The sequence below is a fragment of the Lissotriton helveticus genome, chromosome 6, assembly GCF_964261635.1.
Source record: "Lissotriton helveticus chromosome 6, aLisHel1.1, whole genome shotgun sequence".
NCBI lineage: Eukaryota > Metazoa > Chordata > Amphibia > Caudata > Salamandridae > Lissotriton > Lissotriton helveticus.
In genome coordinates this window covers 197,976,917-197,991,831 of record NC_136067.1, presented here as the reverse complement: position 1 = coordinate 197,991,831, position 14,915 = coordinate 197,976,917, and the positions used below count along the sequence as shown (strand labels likewise).

The following is a 14,915-nucleotide window of genomic DNA, read 5'->3' as shown; positions in this document are numbered from 1 at the left end:
GCAACACCATATTCAGAGGGATATGAGTTTTTCAGCCCGCTCCCTCCTGGTCTCCATGTATGCTGATGACGTTACATTGTATATTCGCCACCCCAAGATAATCCCAGCCCTCGTGTGCGTGAGATAATACGATTCGATGGATTGTCCGGCATACAGGTTAACTGGCGCAAGTCAGTGTTGTTCACTCTCACGGATGCCACCAAACCATTTATGCCGGATTTTCCCTTCGTTTGGGCCTCTGGCCCCACCCGCTACCTAGGTATTTGGTTGAGTAGAGACTTGGACGACCTCTGGAGGGCCAACTTTGGGCGTGCGGTAGACTGGCTGGAGTCTAAAATACCGTATTGGAACCATCTCCGGCTGCCCTATGCTGGCCGCATAGCCATTGGGAAGATGGTGGTCCTCCCGATATTTCTCTACCTTTTTTTAAATATCCCTATCCTCGTCACCACCCATTTCTTTCGTAAAATGCGCCCTTTGATCATCTCTCTTGTCTGGGCTAGCTAGCAGCCCAGGATCGCGTACTATATCCTTACTCTCCCCATGTCGGTAGGAGGTATGGGCTCTCCTAATTTTAAGCTTTATGCCTTAAGTGCCCAGGCCAGCTTTCAACATTTCTGGATTCACCCCTCTCCTTATCAACCACATGTCAAAGTGGAGGCGGACATCGCATCTCCCTTGCCGCTGACTACTGCCCTGTTTGCCCCGGTGAGTCGCCTGCATGCCGAGGTGGATACAATCGAGACCATGCGCTGGGCCTGGTCCAGACTGCTTCAACTCTCCAACGCCATGCCGATTGTATGGCATCCTGCTTGTTGCCGTTTCCAACCAACCATTATGTCTAAACATGCCTCCCACCTGGATCTGAGTCCCCCGCGGCCGCCGTGCTGGTCAGCGACTGACTCCCTCTAACCCCCTGTTTCACCTTCGGTTTGTGTGTACTCCTATTCCTAAAGTGATGTCCCCACCTCCTTTGCAATGTGTTGACTATGGTACCATAGCAGTGCCTCACAAAATCACATTCTTGCATGATGGTGTTGTCATTACATCCATGATATTCGGCTTTTAATCTACTGTGTACGATGCTTTGATCTGATGCAAAAGTGTATTTTGACTGTATTGAATTTGTCCATTAAGTTTTTAAAAATCAAAAAAAATATATATCACCACTGACCCCTGCACTGTGCTAACCTTTGTAGACTGATGGCCCAAAAGTCCACAAATAACCCTGCTTAAATTCAACTCCCTGAACTGCAACCATCACCACTCTCAACATCAGAGCTATACTCATTTACCAGCATTTAGAACCATACTTACAACCAACCTGGTTAACTGTGAGTCCCCGTGATACTGTCTTTAGTCCCAACCAGAACATGGTGACAAGTATTGCTACCTTCTTTCAACAGAAGGTTTAGGCAGTATATGATGACCTTAGTAGCTCAGCAGCAGACTCATTTACCGACAACAGTACGACCGCCATGCTGTCTCATCCCAGCTTCTCCTGCTTCCCTCTATTAGAGGAGACGCAGGTGATGGACCTAATCACACAGATGAAATCAGGCTCCCCGTTAGATCCCTGCCCACCGCATGTACTGCACACGATTCCAGAGATTGTGTCAGCTGTCCTAACTCCCCTGTTAAACAAGGATATCATCTCAGGTGAATTCCCCACCAGTTGGAAGAAAGCTTGTATCCGCCCCATCCTTAAGAAGGACACGTTGGACCCTACCGAACTCAAGCATTATCGGCCTATATCCTGCCTGCCCCTACCAGCCAAGATTCTGGAGAAAGCTATGAATAAAGAAATGATGAGATATGTAGACTCTAATAAGCTATTAGATCCTTCACAACATGGATTTCAACCTTGTCACTCAACAGAGTCCGCCTTGATCATGGCAACGGAAAACATACGAAGAACAATGGATGAGGGTGGCAGAACGGCCCTGATTTTATTGGACCTTACAGCGGCGTTCGACACCGTTAATCATCCGGCCCTGCTAAGCAGATTGAGAGCCTTAGGCTTTGCTGGCACTGCTCTGACCCTTTTAACATCTTTTTTGGATTCTCAACTTCAGCAGGTGGACTGGGAAGGCTTTCAATCTGATGAATTCTCCCTCCCAGGTGGGGTCCCCCAGGGCTCGGCATTATCACCTACATTGTTTAACTTGTATGTCACTCCTTTGGCCGCCCTAATTCAATCTCATGGCCTACAATTAGTGTTGTACGCCGACGACACTCAAATTGTAGTGACAGTATCCCAGTCAATTGAAGCAACAGCAGAACGTTTCAAGACATGCTCATTTGTGTAAAAAATTGGATGAGTGGTAATTTTCTAAAATTAAACACGGACAAGACCGAGATAATTGAGTTCGGACAAAAACCTTCCGTTTGGAGCGACCTTTGGTGGCCTCCTGAGGCGGGCTCATGCCCGGATCCTGCAGACAAGGTTAGGAATCTTGGCTTCATGCTAGATGAAGACCTCTCCTGTAAGGCGCAAATTAATCAGTTGACTTCCACCTGTTTTTATACCATCAAGGTTCTCAGAAAAGTCTTACCATACATCCCGTCAACATTAAAAAAGACGGTGATGGGTGCCTTGGTAATGTCCCGAGTGGACTATTGCAATTCACTCTACCTGGGCACAGGAGAAAAGCAGCTGACCAAACTGCCAGCTATCCAAAATGCCGCTGCCAGGGTCCTGCTGAACCTACCACGCCGTCATCCAACCTCTAAAGCCATCCGTGAACTTCACTGGCTGCCAATTAGGCGCAGAATACAGTTCAAAGCCCTCTGCCTGGTCTACAAGTCCTTGTATGGCAAGGGACCTGATGATCTTACCAAACTCCTTCCTCGGTACTTGCCAGCACGCACTTTGAGATCAGCCAACCAAGACTTAGTATGTCAACCAAGAATAAGGAGAGCTCGATGGGGTGGAAAATCGTATTTCCTACCAAGCCTCCAGATCATGGAACTCTCTGCCCCCCCGCACTGCGTTCCCAAAAATCCAAAATGTGCTTTAGAAAGGCACTAAAAACTTGGCTTTTCTCTCTGCATTAAAACCTGCCCTCACCGTTTTCTCTGTACTATAGCGCCAAGACGCCGCGGCATTCAAGCGCTTTATAAATATTTCAGTCAGTCCGTCAGTCAGTCAGTCCTATATACACTGACCTCCTTAATTTAAAATTGCCCAGTCCGATCACTCATTCTTCTAGTCCTAACTGAATAATGTATAATATTAGATATGTGTATTGTATTCTTAACAGTACTATCACATTCTTTTGTCTAAATTCAGCACATCATTAGCAATAATTTAAAGATTCCATGTAACCACCCACTGAGGTATATCCTCATGTACAGTTGGTTTAAAATGTTCTGCAAAAAGTGATGAAATGCTACCACACTTCAGTAAATGCAAACAACTTGACAACGAGCCACTTTTCTCCAAATATATCCAAAGACATTCCAGTTCATTTCTTTTTCTTCCTAAGATAAGGGGGACTCTTGGAATTTTCTACTGCATTGTCGCCAACCCACAATCTTCTTTAAAGGGAAGTTGTGATGCCTAAATGTGCTCCAATTGTTCATGTAATAACTTTTACTGTAATCAATGTAATCAATGGTCTTCTGTTGTTTTATCATGAAAAGCATTAACAGTTGCAATGTTTCAGACCAATGGATCCCTGAAAATTCTCTTTGGCTGCCCCCCAGCTAAAGTACTGTTTAACTTCATACAGCTGTACAGAGGTAGTCAACTAGGTAAATCTATACCCCATCACTAGGAACGTACTTACCAGACAAGAGCAAATGAGATGTATTGCAAAGTAGGTAAAATACATGCAGGTTTCCATGATTGATGTTCCACTATGCAACTTGATCTCTTAACAATCGGTCTCCACATTTTATTACAGTTAATCATCCATCCTAACCCCCCTCCTTCTCCATCAAGTGTTCTGAACTAAGTGAAAAGAGACAAGTAGCACTGCATAAAAAACTACTAAAAAAGAAATGACCATATGTTAGGTTAACTAGGTCCTCGACTTATACTGTCTATTGTATATTATAAGTATATAATACATGGGATTATGTAGCCCCTGCATAAAGGGCAGTCTCTAATTTTTTTATGATACATGGGATTCTGTAATCCCTGTATGAATGCCAGTCTCTAATTTCTTTATTATCGGCGACTTGTGATGCACCCAGATGTAAGAACTAAACTATTATAAGTTATTACCTTCAAGTTCTAACATTACAATGCCTGCTGGAAGAGCCAGAAGCGGTGAAAGGCAGGTCAAGTCACAGAGCATAAGTGAATCAACTATTTAGAGCAAAGAAAATGGAACATTACTTTTCTTTCTTCTGTTCTATTTTTCTAGCTTACAAACACAAGCAGAGAGAACATGCTTATTTTTGCACTCCTAAGATAGAGAAAAGCTAGAACCTTTCTGCATGTAATTTCACTTTCGGAGCTACTGCAACTTTTATTATTTTTTTAAAACCTTTCTTGCAATAAACTGTTTCTAATATCTGTTCGCAACAAATATCTAACAGGACTGTTTAACTTTGCATTAGTGGTTTAATTTTTATTCTTTATATTTGCAAATATGATCACTCTTCCATATTAAAGAGCTACACACCAAGGTTGTAAGTAGTTTGAGGGAAAGGTGATGGTGTGGCAATGTATTATATGTGATAAAGGACCCACTGGTGTACATTATAATGATATTGCAAGTCAACTAGGAGGTTCATAACCGTATAAAGGAACTCAGCCTTTTGCCTTGTTCCTCTATACGGTTATGGATCTCCTCGCTGACTTGCAATGTCCATATAATGTACAGCATGGGGTCCTTACACAATGTATGTAATTCTGTTATCCTAGTATTAAAAAACAGTCTCTAATTTCTTTGTAATCGGAGACTTATGATACATCCCGAGGCTGATGATAAAGATATGGCGTAACCACTCAAATGCCTTTTACAAAAACAAATGATTGTATTAAACTGATTCTAAGTTATTTTCACAACAAATATTTAACAGCATTTTTTATATTTCTAATTTTGCACTAGAGATTCTATTTTTACTCTTCGAGTTTGCAAAAATGCTCTTTCTTTAATATGAAAGAGCTAATTTCCAAGAGTATAAATGGCTTGTGGGAGACTGGTGGTGTGACCATGTGTAATAACAAATAAAGTACTCCCCGCTTGCACATGTACATCTCAAAGTTCCATAACCTTATAAAGGATCTCAGTCTTGAGTCTCACTCCTCTGTGTGGTCATGGGACTCCTGAGTGACTCGCAATATCCTTAAAATGTACAGCAGGTGCTACTTTATCCCATATATCATGGAACCTAAGAAGTGAACGATCTTTTGCACCTTAACTCCGGGCATGCATTCAGTGTTAACTCAGGGCAAAACAGCTGTTGCCACCAACTTTCACAAAACTGCAGAAAACAAAAGGTGTACCGGCCGTAATTGGACATACTTGTGGAATCAATGGCTTTCCCAGTGGATAAGTACTTTATCAATCTGCCGTTGAATGTGCACTTTCCATGAATCAAACACTCACCTATTCCATTCAAAGGAGGGCATATATGCGGTTACCTTGGATAAAAAGTCAATGCATAGTCTCTCTGGCAGTCTTTTGTAAACTTGCAAAGCTTACATCATCAAGTAAAATGTGTATGACCTATTTCACTCACTCTTCAGATTTCGGGGTTTTTATGCTCACGCATACCTATGGATATCCTGCAAAGGTTATTCAGCTCTTTAAAATTCCCAAACACGTACCCAGCACAGCCTAACGAATCCGGAAAATAGCCACTCCTACCTCTAGTGTAGAAAATGTCAAGGGCAGGTGTTGGGGTCTGTTACCTGGACACCTGGCCTATTCTGAACTGATATGATGGACCTCCACTTTATAAATACACCCGCTAGGAAGCATGTTTGCTCTTTTGATAGAAGGTGGCACACAAAAATCTGAAACAAGGATTACAGGTTATCAGTGCTTCTCTTCTGGGAACGTGTTCTGATTGTTCGCATCCAACCATGGAATTGGACGTAGTGATGACACTGCACTTTACAATTCTTGATTGTGTATTTGTGCAGGCATTTATTTAATCATAATACCATTGGTATTATTTCGCTCAAAATATAAATAAGGAACATATAAAACTAAATCCCATTGTAAAAAGCATCTTATACAGGCAGAATATTGGGTAAAAAGTGGGACCTTAAACGTTCCATTCAATATAATCCATTGGGTTATAAACAACAGAATAAAGGCATCTTCAAAACCTTTATGTATAGATTGTGTATGCTTGTACATTTCCAATCACCCTGTGTATTATTTGCATCCACCTGTTCAAAACCCTTGTGGTTAAGGAGGTTATCAGACCATTAAATCACATTTAGGGGGATATGTACAATGAAGTGGCGGGGAGTGTCGTTAACCTCCTGGGCTTAACGACACGCTGCACTATATTTACAAGCATGCGGTGCAGCCTTGCATTTCCCCCTGCGATGGCGCTAGGTTTGGCAACTTAGCGCCAACGCAGGCACTCTTGCACCAGAGTGCATGGGTGTCTGCGTGCAGGGGAGGATTGGTTATGTGTAGGAAGGTGTCCCTTCCTGCACATAAACAATCCTAAAATGCCATTTTGTAACTTGCATATCTGCTGCTTCATGCAGCACACATGAAAGTTATAAAATGGCATTTTTAAAACGGTTGTTTATGTACAGGAAGGGGCACCGTGCTGTACATAAACAAACCATTGCATTTTGCTTTTTCCATGTGTGCTGCACAAGGCAGCACACATGGAGAAAGCAAAAACTGGGGTCAATAATGCATTTCTCCTCGTTCCGCCAACTTATGCCCAAGTTTTTCCTGGTCTTAATTTTGGCTCTGCCTCCTATGTACGCCACCCTTGCACATAGGAGGTAGAGTCAAATACAATGGGTGTTGCAGTGGTACGCCCACCACAACAACCATTGCACGCCCCGTTCATGCTAAACATAGCGTGAAAGGGTGCCTTATGTACAAGGCAGCGTTAAGCCACGTTCATAAGGCAAGGCCCTTATCGCGTTGGGAACATCGCAAAAAGTGACTATAGGAGCTTGTACATATGCCCCACAGTCTCAATATGCACTTCCGCACATTAAGTGCCAGTATTCTCACAAATATTTACCCACACTATTTACTTACTGTATTGATAGAGACATCAACACATCAGAATGTATGTCCGAAAATAATCATGTAATTCAGAAATTATACCATTAACTAAAGTTTTATAGGTACCTGTTTACTAATAATAAATTTACGTTATAGGGTCACCATTGTATTTTAGCAACACTTACCCAGGACAGAAATTGCAAGAATACGTGTAGTCTATGTTGCACAACGCCACTTTGCATCCAACCTGATAAGATAAGGCCCAAACAAGCTGCAATTTAGAAAAAACAGACACTAAATTGTAATACCATTTTAAACGTGCATTACATCCTGCATATGATTTATGGATCAATGAAACAAAGCTTGAATGAGGGTCTTTGACAAAAGAACGTGTTTCTAACTGTGCTGTCTCGCACAAAAAATAGATTTGCCCAATAGAAATAGTTGCACATTTGAAAAAGATGCAAAAAAATTACCTATTCAAATCGTTTGCAAAGTCTGATCCAGAGGTCACATAACATACCACAACGTGCTTTTAACAACCTCAAGCATGTGTAGGTGGCAGACTTTATAGCGGAGAACTCTGTCAGTCCTATTCCTCCCCTATATGTATCTAGACACACACACGTTGTATGGTCTCCTTGTTTACCCCTGCTTGCATAGTACAGTTGCTACATTATGTCCATCTGAGCATTTGTATTGCTGTTGCATCCAGGTGCACTTTATCTCATACAGCTGCTTCATTTTGTTTGAAGCCAAATGTGCACTAACTTATTCCGAATAATCTAAACCTCAATGCTGAGAAGTCAAACTTGTAATTTCCAAACTTGTCCTCACCTTTAGCAGATCTCCCACTTTACTCTTTCTCTCCTCACTACACTCTACATAACTTTTCCACAACCGCCCTCTATAATCTTCATAAGTCGTTACATTTGCTGGCTAAATTAGGCACATATACTGGTTTTCCTCGCCTTCAATGGCTCTACCTCAACCTACCTCTCCTCCGTCTTTTGTGTATATGTACCAACTTACAACCTGTATTCAGGCAACCTTAACCATCTGGTTACCCCCAAACCTCCATGTGCAACTTGAAAGTTCATTTCGTGTGGAATTTTTTTGCAGGTACTTGTGTTGTAATTCTTAAAAATAAATGAGAAAATAAATTAAAACAAATACATAAGTAATTAACCTAATAAATAATTATTCAAACGGAAATATCTAGTTTATTTATTTATTTATTTATTTATTATAGTGTTTTGTATAGCGCGAACAAGACCCATGGGTATCAGAGGGCTTAACATCGAGGTAGGTTACAGATTGACAATATAATATCAATTATAAAAACAAACAGATATGAGGTAGAAGAAAATATGGCTATGAGGGGGTGACTAAATATATATATTCCTAACGCATGTGCAAATAGCATTAAGAGGTGAGTAAGGCTTAGCTTATGTCACGGTCCATATAGACAAACAAGGTGAGCAAGAGGTTATATAGTTTTGGCTATGAAAAACAGTTATAAGTTCACATAGACATGAGGTAGCGATAAGGATACAGCCGCGGCTTGTGCGTGGAGTCAGTCACTTGTCAATGATTATTCTTCATAATATTCATGACGAGGACCACCCTTCTGCTGACGTAAATATTCATACCAGCGGTCCGTCGGCTTTCCTATGCAGGGTATTTACTCATCATAAGGCTCTTCAATTCCCGTTTGAATATTTTGAATCTTCCTAATGCTTGGAGGGAGTGAGTTCCAGACTCTGGTGGCAGCTCCAGAGAACGCTCGGTCATAAGTCTTTTTCTTTCGGAAAATGGCTGGCCGCAACAGCAGCTCCTTGGCGCTTCTAGTTGGTCTGTTACCTCCCGATAGCTTAATTTTCTTGGCTAGGTATCTTGGCGTGTTATAGTGAACCTCTTTGTGGGTAATACATGCTATCTTCATTTGAATTCTGGCCTCATAAGGTAGTCAGTTTAGTGCTTTCAGGTGAGGAGATATATGATCAAATTTCCTAGATCCAGTGATGAGTCTTGCCGCTGCGTTGAGACAAGCTTTTAGTGGTGCTGTGGATGTTTTAGGTAGGCCAGCTAATGTGGAGCAACCATATTCGATCCTAGAGATAACTAAGGATTGTATAGCCAGTTTTAGATCCGCCTCTGAGATGAATGGTTTTAATTTTCTTAAGTAGTTCAAGTGGAAGCGGGCACTTTTAGCCATTGAATTAATGTGGGCTTTCATGTCAAGGTTCTCATCTAACGTGATTCCTAGTGATTTAGCTGAGTTGACTAGGGTTGGGGTGCAATTTAGCGCAGTCACCAATTTGGTCCATTCCTTTACTTCAGAGTGGCTCCTTGGAGGTGAAATTAGCAAGAATTCTGTTTTATGGGCATTTAGTTTCAGATGATTAGTAGTTAACCATTGCAAAGCCATCTTTAGTGTCTCATTCATTAGATCAATGTCATCAAGGGAGGCGATCTTTAAGTATATTTGCGTGTCGTCTGCATACATGTGATAGGATATGCGTGATTTTCGAAGAATATCTGTAAGAGGTTCGAAATACAAGTTGAATAGATCTGGGGATAGCGTTGAACCTTGCGGGACCCCAATTGCGTTAGGGCAAGGGGGTGAGATTGCTTGGTTAACCAGGAATCATTGTGTTCTGTTCCGTAGGAAAGAATTGAACCATTTCAGCACATTTCCGGACAATCCCATCCTGTCCTGTAGCCTGGTCAATAGTGCTTCGTGATTTACCGTGTCGAATGCCGATGACAGGTCTAGGAGAATCAGTAGGCATGCTTGATTTTGGTCTAGGGCTTGTAGCGCGTCATCGACAATATGCAGGATCGCTGTTTCCGTGCTATGCCCTGCTCTGAATCCTGATTGGCATTCGTCTAGTAAGGAGAACTTGGTGATGTGTTGACTCAGTTGGCTCTGCACGCATTTCTCAATTAGTTTGGCCAGTAAAGGGATGTTGGTCACTGGTCGATAGTTATTCGGATCTGTTGCATCTGCTGTCGGTTTTTTGATTATTGGCACTACTTGACCTGTTTTTAGGCAGTCAGGGAGGATCCCTTGTGCAAGTGAAGCGTTTATTATTTTGGTCCAGATTGGAACCACAATGTGGCTGATTTCTCTTACACACTTTGCAGGTAAAGGGTCATGATAGTGGTTGTTCGGTCTGATTTCCGATAGCGTTTTGGCGATCTTGTCCTGGTCATATAATTCAAATGTGTCCCAATTTGCTTTATTTTTTGTCTTAATACACTCTGTTGTCATGAAGGCCTCGCTCGTAGGCAAAGGTTGGGTCGGAAGGTTAGCCGCGGCGCTTGTGAGCTCTACCTCTAGCGATTTGGTCTTCTCCGTGAAAAATGTGGAGAATTCCTCGCAGCTTAAGGGAGTTTTTGAGTTCTCTTGAACCGATTTGGCTAGTTTATTTGATTGTTGCTTTAAGATCTCGAAGAGTTTTCGTGGTCTGTTTTTGGCGTTGTCAAGTTCTGCTCTTATAAATTCTTTTTTGGAATTGATCATCTTTTTGTTATATTGGTTTCTGATTTTTCTGAGGGCTTTCAGCTCTGTGGAGGAAGGGTGTTGTCTCCATTTGCTTTCGGCCATTCTCAGTTTGCGCCTGTCTTCATTCAGTGACCCACTAAACCAAGGATTTTTTGGCTTCTCTGTGACTCTTTTCAGTTTTAGTGGCATGGTGTCATTGACGATATTTCCGATTGAGGTTATGTAGTGATCAGTCAGCTCATTTACATTCTGCATGTTGTTAGGTGGCTTTAGGTCTCTCTCGCAGCTTTCAACCAATAGCTCAATATTCGCCTCTTTTGTATCTCGGATCGATTTTTTGAACTTGAGGGGTTGCACAGTCCTACCCTTTTTCACTGTGGGTATCGTGAATGTTATGGCGTGATGATCAGACCAATCACACGGATCTATAGCGAGGATTGATGTCTCTTTGTTTCTTGAAATAATCCAGTCTAAGGTCGCTCCTTGCGAGTGTGTAGATTGGGTGCATGCTTGTGTGAGGTTTAGCTCAGCGAGGAAATCTTTAAGCGAGTTAACCAGTTTGTCATTGCCGTCGTCCCAGTATAAGTTAAAGTCTCCTAGGAATATGTTGTTGGCATCGGAGTTAGAGTTGGCCGTTATGATCTCTATTAGTTGCTCTGTGAACTTTACGATATTTCCTGGTGGGTGGTAAAACGCATGCAGGTTGCATCTTTGATTACTTGATGATCTTATATTAAGACCAAGGTATTCACAAGATTCTAGGGGGTCGGCTTGGATTTGGTTAACCTCTATCTCTGATCGATGAATGCAGGCTATACCTCCTCTTACTTTTCTTAGTCTATCTAATCTCACAATGTTATATTGAGGTGGTACTAAGAGATCAATGGTAGGAGATGATGATTCACTTAGCCAGGTTTCCGTGAGAATTGCCAGGTCAATTTCCTTGTTGATGATGAGGGCTGCTATGTCTGATGCATGTTTGGTTGCCGAACGACAATTAAGTAGAAGGCAATTCAAGGGTTTCTCTGAGTTAATGAGGTTCCCATTTTCGGATTCGGTTGCTGTTAACTGGATATGTTGTAAGTTGAGGTGGATTGCTTTCCTGTCATTCTTTCTGGAAGTTCTATTAGAGTCAATTGGTACTGTTTTGATTCTCTCCTCTCTCCCCCGGGCCGGTTGTTCATAGGTTCGGAGTAAGGCAAGGGTTTCTTCATTTGACAATGGATTTATCCTGTCTGGTCTGTTAAGCCTGTTTTTTAGGGGCAAGGCCATCTCGTGATTCTTTCTTTGTGCAGAGAGTACTAGATTCTAGATATGCGAGACCTTGGAGTGCGTGCTTATGGTCATCTCCCAAATTTTTTCAATTGCTTGTGAAATTTTCATCGAGTCTTGTGCCAGGTTGCCTACTAGTTTCTGGAGCTCCTTAATTTCTTTCTGGTTTCGGGGTGATTTCTTAGGGAAGATTGACCTGTCTCTCCGGGTTTTGCATTTTGCTCTTCTCCGTAATTGATCTGTTCTCATTGCCACAGTTCTTTCATTAGTATCCTTAGTTTGGTTGTCACTTCCGATTCTATTAGAGATGTCACGAGTGTTATCTATGTTGTGTGATGCTAGGAATGTATTTGTGGATGAGGATCTATAAGACTCTAGTATCGTATTCGAGAGAGGCAGAGGAAGGTAGATATCCTGTACCTTGTTCATTTCCCGGTTACCGTCATAGAGTGACTCGCTTGGAGCTGAGGTACCCTCTTCAAGTAAATTCGCATCGAAAGGGGGCGGCATCAGCTCTTCCCTTTGGACCTGGTCCTGCTCTAGTTTGCAAGATTAGTAGACCTCTCTGTCCTTTCTGTCTCGTTCTCTGGAATTGCCATCTCAATTTCAGTTATATCTCCAGAGCTAGAGGTTTGATTGTTATGGCCCCCAGTTCGATTGGCGTCTCTGGTGGTAGTATCGTTGTTTTCGGGAGTGACATCAGGTGGGGTCGTGTGTAGTTGGTATCTTGGTCCCTCCAGAGTTTCTTTTACTATTTGGAAAATCTTGTCAAATTTCTCAAGTTCCCTGTTGGCTGCTTGTATCAGCACTATTCCAGTTTTATATATAGTAATGCATAATTCTGCATTTCATCTTTTTGATGGTGAGGTCATTATTTTTGTGCCATGAGGGATGTTTTTCATAGCTTTTATGAACAGCATTTTTGTGAGGGCATTGCGCCATTTAGCTGTTTTATTTGTGTAGAATATCAGGTCATTCATTATGGTGCCTTTAACGCTATCAAAATATGGGTCAGCGAACAGTATGTCCGGGTTTTTTCTCAGGGTGTTATGTTTGAACTTTTTGGCAGCATTTTTGGATAAAGTAGAGGGATATTTTATACTCTGTGCATTGGAGCCAGTCGTCGCTCGATATCTTTCATCCATTTTCGCTTCCCGTTGTAAATCTTATGATGGCTTTTTGTCTGTTTTGTTCTGAATTGATCCCCTACTAGTGTATAGTGGTAAATAAAGAATTTGAAATAGATCCAGTACTAATGTTTCGTGGTAGGTATAGTTTTCTCTGTAGGGTGATTTACTCTAATTATACATTTGTAATTGTGGTACCATACCACAGGAATTAAATTAACTATCCCTTATTGTCTTATGAGTAGTTTGGTGTAGAGCTAGCCGTTACAAGATGTCAGCCGTTTCTGTTTCTGTTGATCTTCTGTGGGGGAGGGGAATTTCTCTCTTTCCACTCCTGTAGTTAGTCCATTTTCTCTTTTACTCGTCAGTTAGGGGTCTAGGATGGCTCCCTTCCCTATCTTGGTATGTCGCCAGTCCTCTTTCAGTGTCTATGCCCTTGGATTGGTGTTCTTTGCTGGCAATTGGCGGCTGCCTAGGTGGATGGACCCTTTCCCTTTCCGATCGGGGTCTGGGTTTGCTCTCGGTTTCGGTATGGTCAGTCCCCTTCCAGTGTTTATGCTAAGATGATTCTCTGCTGGTAATTGTAGGCTGTACCGAGGAGATAGCATGAGTGTCTTATGCGGCCGCCATTTTAGGGTCAGGTGCGCCGCTTTCTCAGTCTCCTCTCATTTCCACAGTCCCGCGTTGTTTCTCCCTTGCGTATACTAAGGGAGGGGGGTTGGGGGGCAGCGCCGTGGGGTGAGGATGCCCGTACTTTGCCCGTCGTTCGCCGAAGCTGCTCAGCTCCTCCTCTCTGCAATGACCGGTCCTTGTCCGCAGTCACCGGAGATGCAGCCGACGAATCCTCCGAGTCAAAACACAAAAAGGGAGGTACCCTCTGAACCGATATGGGACAGGGTGGATACGTTTTTAAAAGAGAAAAGTCCCTGAGCTTGAGGATATCATTTTAATCATAATGTATCCAACCTGAGGCGTCTGTGCCTCTTTATACCAGATCTACGAAATGACCATACACACTAACACACACTATAATGTTTTGCTTCTAGGACACTGTTTCAGAGTCACTATACTGACGTTTTAGCCATTAATTTGTAAAACATTATAGTGTGTGTTAGTGTGTATGGTCATTTCGTAGATCTGGTATAAAGAGACACAGGCGCCTCAGGTTGGATACATTATGATTAAAATGGAATCCTCCGAGTCCCCAGACCCGCGCAGCCCAGGGTGATATCCGATGGCTCCCTTGTGTCGCTGTGGGTCCTCCACGTCCGCCCTACGACCAAGTGTCCATGCTGTGGGGTCCGCCGTCCAAGGAGTCCGATGAGGGGAGGCAGCCTTGTTACTGACCAGGTACGGAATTATCTCCTGCGTCTTGCGTCTCCTGTCTTCTTTTCCACTTTTTTATTTGCTCTGTCCCATCGGCAATAGTTCCGGTCGGTTCTGGGTCGCACTAAGGGTTATTCGGGGATTTATTCCATATATCCCTAGCCCCGGAGCTCTTCACTAGAGCTCCTATTCAGCTGCTCTTTTAGTTTTTTTAGTACTTTTAGTTCAGAGCTGCCTATGTCTCCAGCCTGACCGTGGCAGAGGGCTTCACACTGATCTAAAGTGCTCTCTTCCCAAACCACAAATGTCTGGAGCACTCAATGGATCATTTGTATCCTTCAACCCCTCTGCCAATTACCCCAAAGGGTACTGCAGTTTGTAGACAGTCTCTGAGTGTGAGTATCACAGGACTGTATGTGATATTAAAATCCCTGATAGTTAAGGGCAGGTTTCCATGGGTTGCATCCCGTACAAGTATGGACTCTTCGGCTCCACTGCACTGGTGTATCAAGA

The 14,915-nt window shown here is 42.6% G+C and overlaps 1 protein-coding gene across 1 annotated transcript in view; it reads right to left on the bottom strand.

The window, feature by feature from the left end:
• Nucleotides 1–14,915, bottom strand: part of LOC144762223 (cysteine-rich secretory protein 2-like) — a 119,068-nt gene that overhangs the window by 67,107 nt on the left and 37,046 nt on the right. Inside the window, exon 5 of the mRNA XM_078647371.1 lies at nucleotides 7,352–7,437. Within this exon, the coding sequence (XP_078503497.1) occupies nucleotides 7,352–7,437 (86 nt within the window). The remainder of the gene's footprint in view (nucleotides 1–7,351; nucleotides 7,438–14,915) is intronic.